Raw genomic sequence first — 22,897 nt, 5'->3', positions numbered from 1 at the left:
TGACCTCTACAACCTAGAAGAATAAGGACAATAGATGCATGGGAACACCACCTGCAAGTTCCCTGCCAAGTCTCACACCATCCTGACTTGGAAATATATCACCATTCCCTCACTGTCATTGAGTCAAGATCCTGGAACACCCTCCCTAACAACACTGTGGGTGTGCCAACACTGCATGAAATGCAGCAGTTCAGGAGGCAGCTCACCACTACCTCTCAAGGGCAATTAGGAATTGGCAATAAAAGCTGGCCCTGCCAACAACCTCACATCTCATGAACGAATAAAAACAAAATTACTTCTGCTGTTCTTTTTCTTTATACATACTTGTAGAAGCCCTTATGATTTTTTCTCTCATATTCTATTTTCTCCCCCTTTATCAATTTTTTGGTCATCCTTTGGCTCATTCCTGTGTCTTACTACTCTTCTTGGCAATATTATAAGTCTCTTATTTTAATTTAATACTATCCTCAATTTCTTTAATAAGCCACTGTTAATAATCACTTTTCCCACAGAAGTTTTATTTCTGAATGTAATGCATATTCATTGAGAGTTATTTCTCCAAGTGTTCACCATAGCTCATCTCGCATCATAGCTTTTTATTTCCCAATTTACTCAAACGAACTCGCATCTTAGACCTGAGTAATTGGCTTTAATTAAGTTCAATACTCCAGTTTTGTACTTGTATTTGCCATTCTCAAACTCAATGAGAAATTCTATCATGTTATGATCACCCTTCCCAGAGATCCCTTACTTTGAAATTATTATTTAATCCTGTCTCATTACACAAGACAAGATCTAATATAGCCTCTTCCCTGATTGGGTTCACAATGTATTGTTCCAGGAAACTGTCTCAAATGCATTCCATGAACTCATCCTCCAATCTACTTTTGCCAATTGATTTATCCAATCCATACGATGCTCAAAGTCCCCTATGACTATTGCATTGCCTTTGTTACAAGCTCCTCTTACTTCTTGATTAATACTGTGTGGTAAATGAGTTCCACATTCTTACCACTTTCTAGGTAAAGAATTTTCCCCAGAGTTGCCGAAAGGATTCCACAGAATCACAGAAGGAGGCCATTCGGCTCATCATGACTGTTCTGGTTCGTCAAGTAAGCAATGCGCTTAGTGCCATTCCCCCGCCTTCTCCCCATAACCCTGCATATTTTTCCTTTTCAGATAACTCTCTAATTCCCTTTTGAATGCTTCTATTGAGCCTGACTCCACTGCACTTTCTGGCTGTGCATTCCAAATCCTAAGCACTCACTGTGTGAAAGTCTTCCCGCATGTCACCATTGCTTCTTTTAACAATTACCTTAAATCTGTGCCTTCTTGTTCTTGATCCTTTCATGAGTGGGAACAGTTTCTCCCTGTCTACTTTATCCAAACACCTCATGATTTTGAATACTTCCATCAAATCTCTTCTCAGTCTTCTCTTCTCCAAGGAAAACAGTCCCAACTTCTCCAATCCATCTTCATAAATGAAGTTCCTTATCCCTGGAGCCATTCTCATGAATCTTTTCTGCATTCTTTCCAATGCCTTCACATATTTTTTTAAATGCAGTACCCAGAACTGGACGTAATACTCCAGCTGAGGCCAAACTAATGTATGAAACAAATTCAACATGTCCTCCTTGCTCTTGTACTCTATGCGCCTAATAATAAAGCCTAGGATATTATATGCTTTATTGACCACTCTCTCAACCTGTCCTGCCACCTTCAATGACTTATGCAGATATACACTAAGGTTCCTCTGTTCCTGCACCCACTATAGAATTGTACCCTTTATTTTATATTGTCTTTCCATGTTCTTCCTCCCAAAATGTATCACTTCACATTTCTTCGCATTGAACATCATCTGCCATTTATTAGTGACTACTTAATATTTATGGCCCCTGGTTGTGGTTTCCTGTGCAAGTGGAAACATTGTCTCTATCTCTACCCTATCAAACGCTTTCATAAACTTAAATACATCTAATCGGCCAACTCTCAGTCTTTTCTTTTGTAGAGAAAAGACCCCTATTCTGTTCAATGGGAAGGGAATAGGGAGGCCAGAACTGTTGACATTTCTTCAAGTGTGGTCTAACAAAGGTTCTATTCAAGTTTAACAAATCTTCCCTAGTTTTCTATTCCATCCCTCTGCGTTGTTTGTTTTTTTAATGGTCTTATTAACTTACTCTCCCTACTTTTAGTGATTTGTGTGTCTATACAGCTGATCCCTTGGCTCCTGTATCCCATTTGGGCACTTATTTTCTAAGGTGGATTTAACCTCCTTATTCTTCCTACTAAATTTTACTGCCTCACTCTCATCTATATTAAAGTTCATTTGCCAATTACAAATCCATTCTGCAAACTTATTAATGTCTTCTTGTATTTTGCCGCTGTCCAGTTCTGTATTAACTATAACCCACCAATTTGGATTAATTCACAAATTTTGAAATTCCGATTTCAAAGCCCAAATTGCTTATGTAAATGCAAATGAACAACAGTGGCCCACCGCACCGATCCTTGTGGAACAGCACTTCCCACATTTTGCTGGTCTCAGTAAATACATTAATCTCCTACTATCCATTCTGCTACTTGTCCCCTGACTCCACATGCTCTGACCTTAGTCATGAATCTACTATATTATTCTTTACAAATGGGTTACATTCTCACTGCTGCCAGTGCATAAAGGAGACTTTCCAGGATGGTGGGAAATAGGGGTATAGATGGGGTTTAGATGTATTACAAAAGAGATTGGATTGTTTGGCATAAAAATTCTCATTTTGTGAGTATTATCCCTTTATTTTGGGGTCCTTATCTCATGATAATAATGATCAAATTCTCAATGGTCTGGTTGATAATATTCATGAAATCTTAATTTCACCTACAGTCTGATTAATGGGGTCAGGAACTGTGACTCCAGTTTCCATTTCTCACTGAGGAGTTACACTGCCACCTTGTACAATCTCAGGTGCAGCACCTGAAACATTTGAATGTTTCCAGCCCCTCCTGTTCCAAGCTGTCAGTCACTGATTGGCCAGCATAATTTTGACATCATTAATGGTCCAGCCAATTGGATGTGACTTCAATGGTTCCATAGGTCTCCACAGTCTGCTATATATATTTGCAGAAGCAGTTCAAACCCCATCACATCAGACAACTGGGAGAGAGAGGTAGGAATGGGAGCAGGAAATCCCCTCCTTTAATTTGAAACCTTGACTGTAATGTTGAGTTTTTGTCTTGTATTTCAGGTTTGAGAAAAGGAACTTCACTGCAGACATGATGTTGGTGACAGTTTTGCTGCTGAGTGCATTGCTTGTCAGTGATGTGGCAGGTAAGTTGATTCTATTAGCTCTTAGAAATCAATTATTGCTAGCAATAAATAAAGATTAAAAATAGCTACACAGTGAGTGTATTAGGACTGTAGAATATGGGAAATTGGGGACAATCAGACTGTCCTGGATGACCACCTGTAGGAAACCTCTCTTGTCTGAGACACTCCAGCTCAGCTTCATTGAGCTGAAGTGAATTAGAGATTCTCCAACACAAGGGAGGTGAAGGAATATCTGCATTGTTTCTCCAAATTACAGTCACAGCTCATAGTAAAACAGTGCAGGAAGAGGAGTGTGTGACTGTCTGTCAGCAACCAAGGGGAGGTAGAGAAGGAGGTGCCACAGACACTGATTCTGTACAACAGGTATGATGTACTTGCTGCCAGAGAGGATAAAGGTGAAGGCTGCAGGGAGGAGTCATTTTATGTTAACTATGGTCTCATGGAGCATAAGGCAGTCCAATTTAGGGGCAGTGACTGATACAAAATGGAAATATGGGGATTTCATAATTAAAGATGATTGCAGTTGATGCTGTTATAACTGAGAATCCAGGATTGTGTTGCCTACCTGGTGTCTGCATAATAGATATTTCAAAGTAATTGGTGAGAAGCCTTGAATTGTTGAGACTAATGACACAGGGAAAAAGTGTTGCTCATGGAGTATTGAGGAACTTAAAAAAAAAAACAGGATGCTATGAGTGTTAATCTTTGGATTACAACCTAACTTAAATGCTAATTGGTAAATTGATGGATCAGGAAGATGAATGTGCAGCTGAAAGACTAGTGAGAAGGAAGGGTTCCTGTACTGGGATAGGAAAGTGCTGCAGTTCTAGGATGAGCCAAGCTCCCAGCAGAAAGGATAAATAGGGCTGTAGATAAAACTGAATACGAATGAATTATGGGAGGGATCAGGTAGTAATGGACTAAAGATAAAAGAAAAACTATCAAGCTAGAAACAATATTTATAAGCATTGAGATAAAGAATAAGGGATTGATTATGCTGTGAGCAGTATACCACAGATCACCTAGTCCTAGGAAAAGAAACTGGAGGAAAAATTCTATGAAATGAGTATAATACATAAAAGAATAAATCATGGGAGATAGTAACTGCAAATGAACAGGAAGTGAGAGAATTGGAATGGAGTTTTTAGTGTGTATACAGAACTCCTTCCTTATCTCACGTGTACAAAGCTCAACAAAAATCTAATAAAAAAAAAAATGAACCAGAGCAAACAAAAGAAGCGGGTGTAGATGTAGGAGAGCATCTAGGAAATAATTTCAACATAATAAAGATTAAGATAATGATTGAGAGGCATGAGAAAAATGAAGGATAAAGTCATGAGGCTGGATTTTAAGAGCCCACTGTGGATCTCTGCAGTGAGCTCAGAAAATGGCAGGCCACACTCCAAACAACTACCATGATTGTAAGTGAGGTGGCTCATTTAAATAGCTGGGGTGTCCTGCAGCAGCCCCCCCCCCCCCCCCCTCCCCACCCAATCATGTGGAGAGGGTGGGCTGTCCATGCTTGGCAATGGCATTAGCTGCCTGGGCACAGGTGCTGGTGCCATTTTTAAAGGGCAGCATGTCCTGCTGCCTAATTTACTCTTGTTTTAAAGACCGACCCCACAAAATTAAGTACTCTTGTAATGCCCTCTTCTCATCCTCCCAATAACAAGCACATTAACTATTTGCCCTTCCCTCCCCTGTCCTGTCCCAAAATGCTTAACTGTAACATCTGACCTTTACCCACCCAAATGCCACAGTTTACGGTTCAACCATCCCTACACCAATTGTAGTTGTGACCCCTGCACCCAACACTAAAAATCTTAACTCTACCCCCTTCACTCTCAGTGTGGCACCACCTTTCCCCACATGGGGATTTGAAGGTGTTGGAGTGCCAGCTGCTGCACCGAAGTGTATGGTAATTCATTCGCTTTATTGATTTGAATATTTTAATTTAATTGTGGTTTGATCCCCCAGTGACTGGGGCCGCCATGGAGCCTCCTGTCCGCTGGGAGGATCTGGCCAGGCCCTCACGGCATCTAGGTTTGTGGCGCTCCTCATCTGGAGCATCTTCAAGTTAGTTTTTTTTTCTCCCCCCTCCCCACCCCCCTGGAACCTGATGTCTGGGGAGAACAAGATCCAGCCTATTGTTTGGAAAAAGCTACTTTTGAAGGAATGAAGATGGAACTACAGAAGACAAACTGCAATAGAACAGCAATGGAAATTGTTTAAACATAATCCACTTTTTTAAAAAAAAAAGTATGAAACACCATAGATAAAGAGAAGACTATTGGAGCAGAGTGACAGACACCAGAAAACTAGAAGAAAAACTCAATGTGACCTCCTAGTCAGAGCCACAGAGTGCACAGCAGTGTAGGTAAGATAGATAAGCAAGTTTATTCAGGGTCTTTAATAGTTTGTATTTGTGCTTTAGTGTTAGCTAAACAGTTAAATAACCTAAAGAATATAATAAATATGAACTAAAAAGTAAAGGAACTTGACTGACAGTAAGAGAAATTTAAAAAAAAAAACTTGGTAATGTCAGGACAAGGGAGTGTGAAGTGATTGGGTGTTTCCTTTTGTCAAAATCAGACATGTCTTGAGTTTATTTCTGGTAAATCTAAGTAATGGTCTAATAAATATAGGCATAACAGGGCGGCACAGTGGCGCAGTGGTTAGCACCGCAGCCTCACAGCTCCAGGGACCCGGGTTCGATTCCGGGTTCTGCCTGTGTGGAGTTTGCAAGTTCTCCCTGTGTCTGCGTGGGTTTTCTCCGGGTGCTCCGGTTTCCTCCCACAAGCCAAAAGACTTGCAGGTTGATAGGTAAATTGGCCATTATAAATTGTCACTAGTATAGGTAGGTGGTAGAGAAATATAGGGGCAGGTGGGGATGTGGTAGGAATATGGGATTAGTGTAGGATTAGTATAGATGGGTGGTTGATGTTCGGCAAAGACTCGGTGGGCCGAAGGGCCTGTTTCAGTGCTGTATCTCTAATCTAAAACCTCTGTCACATTGACAGCACATTATGTGCTGTATGTGAACTCTAGGATGTTTCCTGTGTCCCAGATAATATGTACAGGAAGTGCCTCAGCTGGAGGAGTTTGAGCAGCAGCTGGCATTACTGCAGAGCTACCACAAGGCTGAGCTACATGGATGGCATGTTTCAGGAGGTGGTCACCTCGCAGCTTAAGAGTGTGTAGATCGAGGGGATGGGTGACAGACGAGGAGGACTCGACAGATTGTGCAAGAGTCTCCTGAGTACATTTTGCTCTCTAACTAGTATTCAGTTCTGAATACTGGTAAAGGTGGTTCCTCTGGTAAATACAGCCAGAACCAAGACTCCATTACCATGGGTGGCTCAGCAGTACACAGCTGGGGGCAAATGAGGAAGGTCAAGAAAGCAATTGTGATCAGGGATTCAGTAGGTAAGAACAATCTGATGTTTCTGCAGTTGCAGAAACAACTTCAGGATGGTATGTTTCCTTTCTGGTGCCAAGGTCAAAGGTGTCACTGAGCAACTGTAGAATATCCTGATTGGGGAGGGTGAACAGCTAAAGGTTGTTTTCCAAATCTGTCAACGACTTGGGTAGAAATGGGATGAGGTCCTGCAGACAGATTTTAAGGAGCAAGGAAAGAACTTTCAAAAGTAGGACCTCCAGACCATAATCTCCAGATTTCTCCTGGTGCTATATGATGCTGTGTACAGAAATGGGAAGATCGTGCAGGTTATTACATGACTGGAGTGATGTTGCATGAGGGGAGGGCTTCAGATTCCTGAGGCATTAGGCCTAGTTCAGCAGGAGGTGGGACCTGTACAAACTGGATAAGTTGTACCTCAACAGGATTGGGATCAATATCACCAAGAGGGAAGGTTTGCTAGTGTGGGTGGGGGGTGACGGTGGTTTAAACAGGCTTGGCAGCAAGATGGGAACATGAGGGTAGATTCTGAAGTGAGGGGAGATAAGGTGGAAATGGAAGGCAGGAAAGTAGTCACCAAGTATGTCAGGCAGAGAAAACAAAGGCTAGAAAATACTCCACAAAGGAGTTTGGCAATGCTTAATGTACTTCAATGCAAGGAGTCTAGTGGATAAAGCAGATGAGCTGAGGGCATAGACACTTGAAAGTATATCATAGCTATTACTGAAACATAGCTTGAAGAAAGGCAGGAATGGCAGCTGGACATTCCTGGTAAAAGGGATTTCAGACTGGGTAAAGGAGGATGAAAAGGAGTTTGGGATCACAGGTTGCTTAAATAGCTGTGAGGAGGATGTGGTAGAAGGATCACCAAATGAAGCCTTATGGGTTGCAGTAAAGAACAAAAAGAAGCAATCACACTGCGAGGGCTTTATAGACTCTCAAATTGTCAGTGGGAGATAGAAGAGCAAGTATGTAGGCAAATTAGATTGCAAAAACAATAGAGCAGTCATAACATGGTTATTTAATTACCTTAATGTTAACTCTGAGAATCAGGGTTAACATTATGGAGGGCACAGAACTTTGGGCCTAGGCAACTGAGTGCAGCCACCAATCATGGATTGATTGATTAAAATCAGATATTCAAGAGGCCAGAATTAGATGAGTGCAGATATCCTGGAGAGTTGTAGGGCTAAAGGAAATTAGAGATAGGGAGGGCTGAGGCCATGGAGGGATTTGAGAACAAAGTTGAGAATTTTAAGATCAATACTTTGCCTGACTGGGAGCCAATGTATGCAAGTGAGCACAAGAGAAGTAAATGAGCGGGACTTCATGCAAGTTATGACACAGCAGAGTTTTGGATGAGCTCCAGTTTATACAGGGTAGAATGTGGGAGACCAGCCAGAACACATTTGAATATTCAATTCTGGTATGAATGAGTGTTTCAGCAGCAGATGAGCAAGATAGGAGTGAAGTTGGGAGATGTTAGAGGTGGAAATAAGCAGTCTTAGTGATGGCATCAATATGGTTGGAAACTCATCTCTGGGTAAAAATGACACCAGCAGACTGGTTTAGTCTCAGACTTCCCCAGGGAAAGGGATGGAGTTGGTAGCTAAGGAGTGGAGTCTGGAGCAGGGCTGACAATGTATTCAGTGTTGCAATATTTAATAGCAGGAAATTTGTGCTCATTCAGTACAGCATGTCAGATAAGCAGTCTGATAACTTAGCAACAGTGAAGGAGTTGAAAGGTGGTGGTAATGTAGAGCTGGGTGTCATCTCAATACATGTGAAAGCTAATGCTGTGTGTTTGGATGAGGTTGCTGAGGGGCAGCATATAGGAATGGGACAAGGATAGATCCTTGGACAGCAGAGGTAATGGCGTGGGAGCAGGAAGAGAAGCCATTGCAAATTATACCTTATCTATATTTAAATGAGCATGGAACCAGGTTAGGGCTATCCCACCCAACTGGAAAACAGTGGAAAGGCAGGAAGAAGTCTCTTTGGGAGAGCATTTTGTGGTGGTGATTGTTCATTTAGATTTGGTGTAGTTATGGAACAGGATAAAGACCAAGAATTGGGGAAAGGTCAACTTTGGTGCAATGCAATTTGGCAAAAATTGACTTGAAACAGATATTTGAACCTGATCAGTGTCAGAGCAGTGAGATCCATTCAGAAGAGATGGAGAGTTCAGAACAAATATGTTACCACAAAGAAAGGCCTTTAGTCCCAAATCCAGAACCCATCTATCAAAGAGCATGAGGCAAAAAAGATGCTTGCATCAAATGTCAAAAGTTGAATACTGCAGACAGCCTGGTGGCACATAAAACGTGCAAAGAGAAGGTGTGAAGAAAATACAGGCATAGAAAAATCAAGAAAATCCAAAGATGTTTTATAAATGCATAAAGAACAAGTGGGTAGCTAAGGAAAGAGGGCTGAATAGAGACCAAAAAATGGAGCTTGGACATGGAGGCAAAATACTTTGCATCTGTCTTCATGAGAGGGGGGTGATGCAGATGTCATGTTTAAGGAGTGAAATGTGATGGGATATTCATAGTAAGCAAAGAACTATTAAGTAGTTTAGCATCTTTGAAAGTAGATAAATTGCCAGGTGCAGATGAAATGTTCCAGGCTGCTAAAAGAAGCAAGGGAGGTAAAAATAGTGGAGGCTCTGACCATTTTTTTTTTTCAAACTCGTGCTCAAGACATGGGTCAGGAAGACTGCTAATGATATGCTTTTTTTTTGAGGACAAGATAACCAGAGCAATTAAGGCCAGTCAGCCTCTGGTCAGTGGTGTGAACATTCCTGCAAAAATTGAGGGAGTACAAACTCATTTAGAAAGGCATAGATTAATTAGTGCAAGTCAGCATGGATTTCAAAAGGGAAAGTTATGCCTGGTTATCTTGATTAATCCTCCTTGCATTCTCCTTAAATTTCAATGAGTGTAATGTATTTGTGTTTTACATGGATATTAGCAAGCTGTTTGACAAGGTTCCACATGGCAAATTTGTCAAAAGTAAAAGCCTGTGGAGCCAAATGTAAGTGGCAAGTTGAATCCAAAGTTGCCTCTGGCAGTGAGCAAAGAGTAATGGTTTATGGGTATTTTTGACTGGAAGGCTGTTTTTTTTTTTTTTAGTAGGGTCCCACTGAGTTCAGTACTAGGTCTCTCTCTGTTTATGGTATTAATCATTTTAGATTTAAATGTTGGGGGCACAATGAAGTTTGTAGTAATGAAAATTGGCTGTGTGCTTTAACTTCTTGCAGTTTACAGCCTTCCTGATATCAATGGACTGGTCAAGTGGGTCGATAAGTGGCAAATGCAATTTAATCTGGAGAAGTGAGTTAATGCATTTGGGGAGAGTAATCAAGGCAAGGGACTACACAATAAATGGCAGGATATTGAGCAATGTAAAAGACCTGAGGGTGCATGCCCCACAGATCCCTGAAGGTAGCAGGACAAGTAGATAAGTTGGTTAAGGTGGTGTGATACTTTTATTTCTCAAGGCAGAGAATATGAGTAGGAAGCTTGTTAGAATTGCATAAAACCAGTTCAGCCACAACTCGAGTATTGTGTGCCATACTGGTCACTGCATTACAGGAAGGATGTGATAGCATTGGAGAGGGCACAAGAGATTTGATGTTGCCAGAATGGAAAATTTTTAGGCATGAGGAATGATTGGATGGTTTGTGGTTTTCTTTGAAACCAAGAAGATTTGAGGGGGAATTTAATTGAGCTGAATCCTTTCTTCCTCCAAAAAAGTCGCAAGATTGAGTCGATGGAAGAACCTATTTCCCTCAGCAGAGGTCCATTACCAGGGGCATAAATTTCAATCAATGGCAGAAGGATTAGAGGGGAGTTGAGATTTTTTACACCAGAGGGTAGTGGACACCTGGAATTCATTTCCTGAAAGGGTGATAAAGCAGAAATAGTGTCTTTTTTTAAACTTTCTTGGTTATACACTTTCTGCAAACTGCAGGGCTACAAGAGCTGAAGTCGGATTAGACTGGATAACTTCTCAGCCAGTACAGACACAATGGGCTCCTCCTGTGCTTTAAATTATATTTCTTTCAGGGTAAAATTGAATCTATAGAAAAGGCATGCACTAGATACATAGTCAACAAAGTAAAAGTATAAATACTTACAGAAACTTGTATTTTATGTTTCTAGCTAGCTTTCTCTCTTAGTCTAATTTCTTCTGGTTTTTTGTCATTCTTTGTGCTATGACTAATCTTCACAGTATTGTGCACTTTTCTTTCAATTTGATGCTATCCTTCACTTCTATAGTTAACCACAGGTGGCACATCCTTTTGTAGTGTGTTAAGGGGCTGGGGTGCTCAGGTAAGCAATTTTTAAAATCTCTGATTTCATTGATCCTGACCTGTCTGCACATTGAACAGCTGCCTGGGTTTCCATGGGACAAGAGTATTTGTTTATGTTGAAATGAAATTTGAGGGGTCAACTAGTGCAGGGTTGAGCACTGTACCTTCGCTTGGCATTCATGGCCACGTTCCAGTGTCTTTATCATCCTGGCCCTTTAATGAGCTGCCTGCTCTCCTCAGCAAGGCAGTGGCAGCCCACCAACACAGTTGCTTGCCTGGGCTGCTGGTGCCAGGCAGGCAGCTCCCAGCCCCTGGAGACACTTGGCGCCTCTAATTGGGTGCAGACCTTGCCTCCTGTCCAATTAGGGCACTAACATCGTGGGGTCTGGATCCAGAATTCATCCAAGTGTCGAGTTCATGACCTGATTTGAAAATCTGGCCCCTTCTATCAAGGAATATTTAAAGCCCAGTCCTGCCCTTTGAGTTATGCCTCCATTATTGCCACAACATCATATTCTCATGTAGCTATCTGCACCTGCAGCTCACCAGCTTTATTTACCCCACTTCATGTGCTTACATGCACTCTAAACCAAAATTTAGAGCTTTATTGTTTTACTACTTAATCCAACCCATCTAATACGTTACTATTTCTTACACAAGTATTACATCCCTCTCCCAATCCATTGTGCACCTTGTTTATCCTTGCTAATGCAATAGCCTGGTTCCCATCCTCTTACAGATTAGTTTAAACCCGACCTAACAGTACTCTTCTGAAAGAAATGTTTGGGACCCTGGAAAGTGGGAAGGAAGGAGGTGGTAGAGCAAATGTTGCAACTTATCTGCCTGCATTGAAGCAGAAAAGGTGACGTTAAGAGTGGACCAGGGTATTGAACAATAAGGGTCCCTTAGAAATGCTGAAAGGTGATGGGAAGGAAACCTTTTTGGAGGTGGCAGAAATTGCAGAGGATGCTCTGTTGAATGTGAAGGCCAGTGGAGTGGAAGGTGAGGATAAGGGAAACCCTTTCGTGGATCTGAGAGGGAGTGGAAGGGATGAGAGCAGCAGTGCAGGAATTCTGACACTGTAGAGAGCCCTGTCAACCACCCTGGAGGGAATCCTTGGTTGAGAAAACAGGAAAACATATCAGAAGCACTGGTGAGGAAAGTGGCATCATTACAGATGCAATGAAGATAGAGAAACTGGGAGAATGGAATAGACTCCTTACACTTACTCCAATCACTCTTCCTGACATTCAGGCAACAGTGGAAGTGACTGGGTTTATAATAAATATTCATTAACAACATCTCCACAGAAATGGAGGTGGAGCATTTGAGGAAGGGGAGAGTCTGATATGGACCATGAAGACAAAGAAGGGGTGGAAGTTTGAAGCAACCTTGTATTTAAGACCCAAACTGCAAAAGTTACAGTATTCAGGAGAAACCTCTTTAACCAGAGAATGGTGAGAATGTGGAATGTGCTACCATATGGAGTGGTTGAAGTTAAGAACATATATATGCATTTAAGGGGAAGATTGATAAGCACATGAGGAGGAGAAGGGAAGAGAATATGGTAATGGGGTTAAAGGAACTACAGTAGAGGGAGGCTCCTGTGGGGCAAAAACACTGGCATTGGCTAAATGGGACAAATGGCCTGTTTCTGTGCTCTTGTGTTTTATATTTCTATGTAAACAAACATGGGGTGATGAAAGGATTAATGCAGTAAGGTAAAAAGCCCCACACCCAGCGCAACCCCTGCCTACCATGTACCCATCAATTTTCTCTCCCCATGAATCAAATAAACTAAATGTTTGGGGATTGCTGGTGTGATTATTGTAGCTTGTTTTAATCTAATGCCCTTTAACTCCAGCTAATGGTGATCAGAATGGAGCATTTGAGAACATGGAACTAGAGACTGAAAATAATCTGAATCAGGATCTTGAAAAACGTGAATCTATGGAAAATTTTTGTGCTGATGGCAATCAATGGAACCATTATTGCTACCAGCTTTTTAATGATGCAAAGACTTGGCAAGATGCTGAGGTAAGTTCCTGGAGTCTCCATTGTAAGAATGAAAAACTTCTTCTTTGTATCTGGACAGTTCTGATTGACTCAGTTCCATCACCTGGGTAACATGGTCTCAATTGTATTCTACATTAAACACTGAGGACACTAGACTGACGTTGAATCCTAATGACGAGGGCCCAGGTTCATCCATGGACAGGAAGGAGAGTGTTATAACTGGTCTGAGTGTCTCTGGATCTGAAGAGTTAAAATCAGCACAACTCCCTGATCCTGGTCACCATTCAGTGAAACTTTCTGCAAAATGTGTTGCATGGAAGCTTAGTGGGGACAGGATTGGGCTCCTGATCCTGTTCTTCAGATCAAAGGACCAAGTCCATTTGAAGGATTTACTGTCTGCCATTGAAAGGACAAAGTGCTTAAAAAATCAGTCACTGTTCAGATATTTTCAAACACCGACAAGACACATCTAAAGTTCGGTTACTCTTATTGACTGGGAACTTGCATTGAGCGGTCTCCTCAGACCAATTAATTTGCTCCCTCCCTATTGGGCAATGCTTGTCACATAGACATGGTTCATTCTTCTATTTTCATTTTAAATATTCGAATTCCCTCATGGCATTAGCAAGAAATACCTGGAGTTAATTTATTTTGAGCCCTCTTAGGCTGTTTAGAACTTCCCATGATATTTCTTGTATTATTGCTTTTGGGAAAGCACATTCCCTATTAAATATTTTGAAGGAAGTAATCGTGTATGCACTTCCTGTTCACACTTTTATACACCAACATTTATAATGGGAAGGCTGTTAAAGGAAAAAAAATTAAGGCTACTCAATTAGTTTTCACAGAATAATTGAACATTTTTATCAATAAAAATGGTATCTGACTAATTGGTGCAAAAATTCAACTCCTCTGTCCATTTTATACTGAATTAAACAAGCAGTGGGTGAGGGGAAGGAGAACAGACACATCAATTGTCCATTTAATGCTCGAGACCCACCCAGTGCTATATTCAGCCACACTTGGAAATGGGTAAGTAGCACCCCACCCCACCCCCCAACCACCTCAAACTAGCCTAAATCTACTTTAATATGCAAATCAGGGTCCTACACTTTGTAGGATCTTGATGCTAATTTCAGATACTAATAGGCAGACCTTGCATTGTACAGACTCTGCCCAGTTACACCAGGGCAGATGACCAAAAGCTTGGCCAAAAATTGTACTTTGTAAAGAATGCCTTGAAAGAGGAGATAGCAGTCAGTGAGGTTTAGGGAGGTATTGGAGATTAGGGCCAAGGCAACTGAAGTCCTGATTGAAAATCAGGATTGCACAAGACCAGAATTGGGTGAATAGAGCAATCTGAGCAGGTTGGAGAAAATTGAAAGGACAGGGGTGAGGCCATGGAGGGATTTGAAAGAGGATGGGTATTTTAAAATCTACACATTAACTAACTACCAATGTTGCTCAGCAAGCACAAGGGTGATGTGTGGAGAGTAGGCCATTGCCCCTTCAAGCCTGTTTGACCATTCAAATAGGTCATGGTTGATTTATGTATTAACTCCATCTATCTGCTATGGTTGTGTAACCCTTAATACTCTTGCCTAACTTTCCATTGATCCCCAGTGTCACCTTTTTGGGAGAGAATACCAGATTTCCATTACCATCTGTGAGGAAGTGCTTTCTAATGTCACTCCTGGAAATCTGAGTACTAAATTGAAGGTTGAGATAATAGCTTCTCTCTTTACCTCAGCAACTCCAATATCTCAATCTGATTTCCCCTTAAATCATCTCATTTAGCCCCAGAATCATTCTAGTGAATCTGTTGTCTTAGTCATTTAAATTATTTTGTACCCACTCCATGAGCTTTAGTGATTTCTGCACTTGGTTTCCTAAATATTTCTGTTTCTCAGTTCCTAGTTTGTAACTGTTTAGAAAATACTCTGATCTATCTTTTAGGTCCAGAGTAAATCATGTCACACTTTTCCTCTGAACTCCATCTACCACACTTTCTGCCCACCTACTTAATCTATCAATGTCCATTTTCAACTTTCTGCTCCCATCTACACTGTTTACCGTGCAACCTAACTTGGGGCTGGATTTTACCAGCGCCTCTGCATCATGGATCCTGGCAGGGAGGTCTGTAAAATGCTTGAGAGCAGCCTGCCATGGTGGTGAAGGCCCTGCTAGATATTAATGGTGACAAGGTCTCAGTGCACCACCCCTACAGGTGGCAGGGTCTTTATTGAAATGAGGGTCCTAAAAATGCTAATTAACATACCTGCTCCCAGTGGTCATCTTGCACTGATTTTACAGCCACCAGCCTCAACTTGTACACCTTAAACTCTATATATACTGACTTCTGAGGTGAGACACTGGTGTGCAGGAGGGAGGAGTCAAATTATCAGGGCAGAGGGGGGTAGTGGGAAAAACCTTTTTCATTGGCTGTGGGGATGGTGGGAAAGGGTTTAAGGGAGGTGGTGGCAGAGTGGTATTGTCACTAGACTAGTGACAGCAAGACCCAGGGTATTCTAGGGACATGGGTTCAAATCCCACCACAACAGAAGGTGGAATTTGAATTCCATTAATAAAATCTGGAATTAAAAGCTGGTCTAATGATGGCCATGAAATCATTGTCAATTGTGGAAACTCATCTGGTTCACTAATGTCCTTTAGGGAAGGAAATCTGCTGTCCTTGCCCAGTCTGGCCTATATGTGACTCCAGACCCACAATGGTTGACATTTGCATCCCCTCTGGCTTGCTCGACCATTTCAATCAGTTGTATCTAATTGCTACAAAGTCAAGAAAAAAAGAAACTGGACCACCTGGCATTGACAATGGGCAAACCTAGCCCTGCCAACCCTGCAAAGTCCTCCTTACTAACATCTGGGGGGCTTGTGCTAAAGTTGGGAGAGCTGTCCCACAGACTAGTCAAGCAACAGCCTGACCTTGTCTGTAAGGTATGATTACAGAATATGACTATGTCCCAGACACTGCCATAACCATCCCAGTGTATGTCCTGTCCCACCAGCAGGACAGATCCAGCAGAGATGGTGGCACAGTGGTATACAGCCTTGAGGGAGTTGCCCTGGGAGTCCTCAACATTGACTCCCATGAAATTTCATGGCATCAGGTCAAACATGGGCTAGGAAACTCCCTGCTGATTACCACCTATTGCCCTCCTTCAGCTGCTGAGTCAGTACTCCATGTTGAACACCACTTGGAGGAAGCATTGAGGGTGGCAAGGGCACAGAATGTACTCTGGGTTGGGGACCTCAATGTCCATCACCAAGAGTGGCTCAGTAGCACCACTACTGACTCAGATGGCTGAGTCCTAAAGGACATAACTGCTAGACTGGGCCTGCAGTAGGTGGTGAGGGGAAAATATACTTGACATCATCCTTGGCAGTCTGCCTGCCGCAAATGCTTCTGTCCATGGCAGGAGTGACCACCGCACAGTCTCTGTGGAGAAAGTCCTGCCTTCACATTGAGAATACCCTCCATCGTGTTGTGTGGTCCTACCACTGCTAAATGGGATAGATTTCAAATAGATCTCACAATGCAAAATTGGACATCCATGAGGTGCTGTGGACTATCAGCAGCAGAATTGCATTCAACCACAATCTGTAACCTCATGGCCCTGCATATCCCTCATTCTACCATTATCATCAAGTCAGGAGACAAACCCTGGTTCAATGAAGTGCAGGAGGGCATGCCAGGAGCAGCACCAGGCATAATTCAATGAGGTGCCAACCTGGTAAAGCTACAACACTGGACTACTTGCATGCCAAACTGCATAAGCGGCATGCAATAGATAGAGCTAAGCGATCACATAACCAATGGAGCAAATCTAAGATCTGCAGTCCTGCCACATCTAACCATAAATGGTGGTGGACAATTAAACAACTAACTGGAGGAGATGGCTCCACAAATATCCCCGTTTAATGATGGAGCCCAGCACATCAGTGCAAAGGGTAAGGCTGAAGCATTTGCAACAATCTTCAGCCAGAAGTGCCGAGTTGACTATCCATCTCGGCCTCCTCCTGAAGTCCCCAGCATCACATGATCGTCTTCAACCAATTTGATTCACTCCATGATTTCAGGCAATGCCTGAAGGCACTGGATACTGTAAAGGCTATGGGCCCTGACAAAATTCCAGCAATAATACTGAAGACTTGTGCTCCAGAACTTGTAGTGCCCCTAGCCAAACTGTTCCAGTAAAGCTATCACTGCATCTACACAGTAATATGGAAAACTGCCCAGCTTTGTCCTGTGCACACAAAGCAGGACAAGTCCAACCCAGATAATTACGACCATCAGTCTACTCTCTTTCGGTAAAGTGGTGGAAGGTGTCGTCAACAGTGCCATCAAGCAGCACTTGCTTAGCAATAACCTGCACAGTGATGCTTAGTTTGGGTTCCACCAGGGCTACTCTGCTCTTGACCTCATTACAGCCTTGGTTCAGACATGGACAAAAGAGCTGAATTCATGAGGTGAGTGACTGCTCTCGTCATCAAGACAGCATTTGACCAAGTATGGCATCAAGGAGCACTTCCAGAATGGAGGTCAATGGGAATCAGGGGGGAAAACCCTCTGCTGGTTGGCGTCATACCTAGCACAAAGGAAGATGGTTGTGGTTGTTGCTCAATCATCTGAGCTGCAGGAATTCCTCAGGGTAGTGTCCTAGGCCCAACCATCTTCAGCTGCTTCATCAATGGCCTTCCTTCAATCATAAGGTCAGAAGTGGAGATGTTCGCTGACTGTGCAATGTTCAGCACCATTTGCGGTGACTCGGATAGGGAAGTAGTCCATTTAGAAATTCAGCAAGACTTGGACAATATCCAGGCTTGGGCTGATAAGTGGCAAGTAACATTGCTTGGCACTTGTGTGGCATGAATGACTATTCCAGTAAGACAATCTAACCATCTCCTTGACATTCAATGGCATTGCCATCACTGAATCCCCCACTATCAACATCCTAGGGGTTGCATTGACTAGAAACCAAACTGGAGTAGCCCTATAAATACCATGGCTACAAGAGCAGGTCAGATGCTAGGTATCCTGCAGTGAGTAACTCACCACCTGACTCTCAAGCTTGTCCACCATCTACAAGGCACAAGCCAGGATTGTGATGGAATACGCTCTCTCCTTGCCTGGATGGGTACAGCTCCAACAACACTCGAGGCTTGACACCATCCAGGACAAAGCAGCCCACTTGACACCCTATCGACAAACATTCACTCCCTTAACCACAACGCACAGTGGCAGCACTGTGTACCATCTACAAGATGCACTGCAGCAATGCACCAAGGCTCCTTCGAAAGCACCCTCCAAACCCACGACCTCTACCAACTAGAAGGACAATGGCAGCAGATGCATATGATCACCACCTGCAAATTGCCCTCCAAGTCACACACCATCCTGACTTGGTGTTCCTTCACTGTCCTTGGGTCAAAATCCTAGAACTCCTTTCCTAACAGCACTGGGTGTGCCTATCTCTCATGGACTGCAGTGGTTCAAGAAGGCAGTTCACCACCTTCTCAAGCACAATTGGGGACCAGCAATAAATGCTGGCCCAGCCAATGGCCCCCCACCCCCATTCCATGAATGAATTGTTTATTTAAAAAAAAATTCACGGGGTGGGGTGAAGGTTGTTACTGTTTTTAGGGGGATAGGCTAAACCTGGCTATTTATGCATTGGGGAATGGGAGAAGGGACTGCAGGTGTGGACAAATCATTTTTTATAGAACCAGCACCTTTTTAAAAAAAAAAATGTTTTTTTTTTCAAAGGGTTTTAAGCCCTTTAAAAGTGGATGCTGTTTCTGGGGATGGGGCAGCTGCCCCCTCTACATTGGGGATGACCGCTCCATTCCCTCCATTTAAATGAGCCTCCGGGCATAATATCATGGGGGCTCTGCAGCAGCCCTTCTGTGTAAGCCCTTGGTATCATCAAACTTGGATAAAGAAATAGTGCTGTATATCCAAGTTATTTATAAATGTAGTGAAAAGCTAAGGCTTCAGAATAGATCCCTGAGGGACATCATTAGTCACATCCTGCCAATTTGAGTCCATACCCATTATCCCTACTTCCTAACCAATTCCATGTGCTCTTCATTTTGCTAACCATCTCTTCTATGGAAACTTGTTAAATGCCTTCTGCAAATCCATATAAATAACATCTAGTCACTTCCTTTAATACATATTACTATCTTTTTGAATTCAACTAGATTTTTTAGGCATGATTTATCCTTTACAAATCCTTGCTAACTTTTTCTGATCAAATCATATTTGAACAATCATTCATTCCCTCATAACAGATTTGAGGAAAATCGTATGTTTCTGTCCTGTCTTGGCTTATCTGCTATTGAAAGCCTCATCCATGTCTTTGCCTCTAGATTTGACTATTCCAATGCTCTCTTAGGTGAGTGCAGATATAGACAGCAGTGCTTTGGCGGGGTTCAGATTTACAGAGGGGGTAAAGCCAGCCAGGAAAGAATTGGAATAGTCAATTTAGTGGTAACAAAGGCAGGGATGCAGGTTTCAGCAGATGAGCAGAGGCAGGAGTGGAGATGGGTGATGTTAATCAAGGTCAACTTGGATGCCATGGTTATGAACAGTCTGGTTTTATCTTGGACAGGGTCAGGGAGAGGGATGGTGTTGGTGACTGGGGAATGGAGTTTGTGGCTTGGACTGAAGCCATTGTCTTCAGTCTACCCAATTGGAAGAATTTTCTGCTCATCCAATACAGGGTGTTGGACAAACTGAGACAAATCAAAGGGCAGTGGATGGGTCGAGAGAAGTGATGGTGAGAGCTGGGTGTCATCAGCACACATGTAGAACCTAACAATGTTCCCTCAGATGATTTAGTTGATTGAAGTTACCCATCATAATTACCTTATGGTTTTTGCATCGTGTTTTAATCTGCAGTCGACTCCTAATGTTCACCCTCTATTTTTTCACATGGAGATCTAACCAGGGCAGTTCATTATGCAACTTTTCACCTCCTGCAGCATCAATTTGTTAACTTCCTGAGCCTGACATTGAGCCACACAATCTCCAGATAGCAATTCGATCTAAATTATATTAAACTGCATACAGACACAAATAGTAGCAATGGTCTATTATGACAACACTGCTTGTGTGGGTGTGATCACTTTTCAGTGACATGGACTGCAGTGACTGCCACCTGTATTGACAGTAGCTGTATGGATAGTTGGGAGAACAGAAGAAACACCAAATAACCCACAGAACATTCGAGCACAAACCCAGCCCAATGTCAGCTGATGCACAGAAGCTGCAGCAATTACAATCTGATGGTTTGAAGCCCCTGTGACATTGGTTCCAAGTAAGCAGTGTCTGTGTTCCACAATTCACTGAAGTTTGGAGTCAGTCCATATCAGGATCTCATGGACACAGAGCAGGAAGTTGTCTGTTTTTTTTTATTCACATTCAGCAAAAGAACAAAGTTTCAATATTAAACATTTTACATTGAACATATTCAGTTGAGTTACTCCAATGTCACAAAGGTGATGAGCAACAAATGGTCTGTTTTATTTTGGGCTGCATTTGCTGACAACTCAACCACTGAGTGATGCTGCAGTGGCACATGCGCAAATGCAGCCTGTGCCACTAAAATGTCGCACTCTGCGATGTCAGGAGCTACCAGGACTAAAGGTGCCGCTGCTCAAATAATCACACGAAGGCAACCTAAACACATGGCAGCACACAATGGCTGGAGGGAGGGCAGGGGAAGTAATCGGGTGGAGGAGGAGCGTGCACCCGCCACAACTAAGGTCTTCAGCTGCTCTTCCACCCCCCCACCGCTCCCCCAAAACCCCAACCCACGCATTCTGCCCGTATTACGCAATAATGTCATCTGCGCATGCGCCAACCAGTCCTGGCAATGCAGAATGCAGCGCATGTGCAGAGAGTGAACCAATCTGCGCATATGTGGAGTCTGATGACGTCAGCTGGCAGTTGCGTTGTCAATAATCACTTACTTTATTTTTATTTGAAGGAGTACTGCAAGTCAGTGGTTCCAGGCGGCCATCTTGTCTCCATACGCAGTCAGGAGCACAACGACTTTATTAAAAATATGTTAAGCGCTGCCATTTGGATCGGTTTTAATGACATTGACAAGGTAACATTGCTTGAATTGTTAAATCACCTTGTTTATGCTAACAAATATACATTTCTAAATGTAATTATGTTCTATTTCCATAGGAGGGGAAATTCATTTGGACTGATGAATCTTCAACAGAGTTTGTGAATTGGAATGGTGGTGAACCCAATAATGCAGGAGAAGAGGACTGTGCAGAACTGCAGCGTAAGTTGCTGCTAAATGTGATGGATATTCTCCAATAGAAGATTATTTCTGCAGACAAATAGATCAATGGATGAGATTCTAGCTGCCTCAGGGTGGTTGAGTTTTAGACTTTGACAGGGCTGTACTTCCTGCCCCATTTGCGCCAACTTTCCAGTTAAAGTAATTTTAATGGAGGAAAGGACTGATTTAAATGTCTGGGGCGGACTGCCCCCAATGACATGGAAGGGGTGGGTTGTCAGTCTCTGGCAATGACGTTAGTGGCCTTTGTACAGGCGCTGACTCCATTTTTTTGAAGGGCTTCGAGCCCTACATTTCAATTTTAATAGTTTTTATAGTGATTTAAAATTGATTTGAAAAAATTAAATATGTTTCCCGCCCCTCCCCCCCGCGCCCCCCCCCCCCCTCCAATAACCACAGAATTCATTCCTTGCCCTCTCCCCTAAAATAATTGCTTTGTGCACCTGACCTTCTCCCTTACCCGTCCAGCAAAATTCATAATCTCTGCCCTTTACCCCTTCCCGCCATTCCCTACACCAGTCTGCGTTTGACCCTGCTTCCCCCACTCCCAAACTGAACTCATGGGTTAAGAGACCGGTAAAGTTAATGGATCACAGATACTGACTCTCTCTCAATGGGAAGGATTAAATAATTAGATAAATAGCTGCCTGTTTCACTGATGGATTCAATTTATTTCTATATCTGCAGAGTCAGGAGGTTGGAATGATCTGCAATGTTCTAACGTCAAATTGGCTTTCGTTTGTCAATCCAAGCGGTGCTGCATTTAGAGGAATCTGGTGATGCTCCACAGATCTTTTCCAAGAGTGGATTCATTTCTCGATTTGTTTGTAGCTGCAGTCACTGCCTGTGGTGACTGGACTGACTTATTCTCTCAGCCAATAATAAATGTAATTGCATCTTGAGTTGTGTGAGCCTAATTTATCATCCTTCCTGTTCCACTGTAGCTTCCGACCCACCTCTTCATTCAATACTGCATTGGGGAGAATGTGACAGAATTTTTTTTAATTCATTCGTGGGATGAGAGCATTGCCCATGAGGCCAGAATTTATGGTCCATCCCTAATTGCCCTTGAAAAATTGGTGGTGCACTGCCTTGACCAATGCAGTCTATGTGGTGTAGATATATCCAGTGTGCTCTTCAAGTGGGAGTTCCAGGATTTTCACCCAGTGACAGTGAAGGAATGGTAATATCACTCCAGCCAGGATCAGGCGTGCCTTGGAGGGGGATCTTGGAGGTGGTTTTCCCATGCACTTGTTGCCCTTAATCTTCAACAATAGAAGTCGTGGATTTGGAAAGTGCCGTCAAAGGAGGCCTGGTGCATTGCTGCAGTGCATCTCATAGATGGTATATACTGCTGTCACTCTGCAGGAGTACATAGAACAGCACAGTACAGGCCCTTCGGTCCACGATGTTGTGCCGAACCTTTAACCTACTCTAAGATCAAACTAACTACCTACCCTTCATTCTACTATCATCCATGTACCTAT

General features: G+C 42.8%; 1 protein-coding gene across 1 annotated transcript; it reads left to right on the top strand.

Moving 5' to 3' along the window:
* The first annotated feature begins 915 nt into the window (after nt 1-915).
* Nucleotides 916-22,278, top strand: LOC137384946 (C-type lectin-like). The gene is made up of 6 exons (XM_068059657.1): nt 916-989; nt 3,237-3,319; nt 12,917-13,089; nt 21,084-21,206; nt 21,290-21,392; nt 22,098-22,278. The coding sequence occupies exons 1-6, from the start codon at nt 916-918 to the stop codon at nt 22,175-22,177; spliced, it is 636 nt and encodes a 211-aa protein (XP_067915758.1). The 3' UTR covers nt 22,178-22,278.
* The last annotated feature ends 619 nt before the right edge of the window (nt 22,279-22,897 follow it).

This window comes from Heterodontus francisci, chromosome 27, assembly GCF_036365525.1.
Source record: "Heterodontus francisci isolate sHetFra1 chromosome 27, sHetFra1.hap1, whole genome shotgun sequence".
Classification (NCBI taxonomy): Eukaryota; Metazoa; Chordata; class Chondrichthyes; order Heterodontiformes; family Heterodontidae; genus Heterodontus; species Heterodontus francisci.
This window is presented reverse-complemented; position numbering and strand designations above follow the sequence as displayed.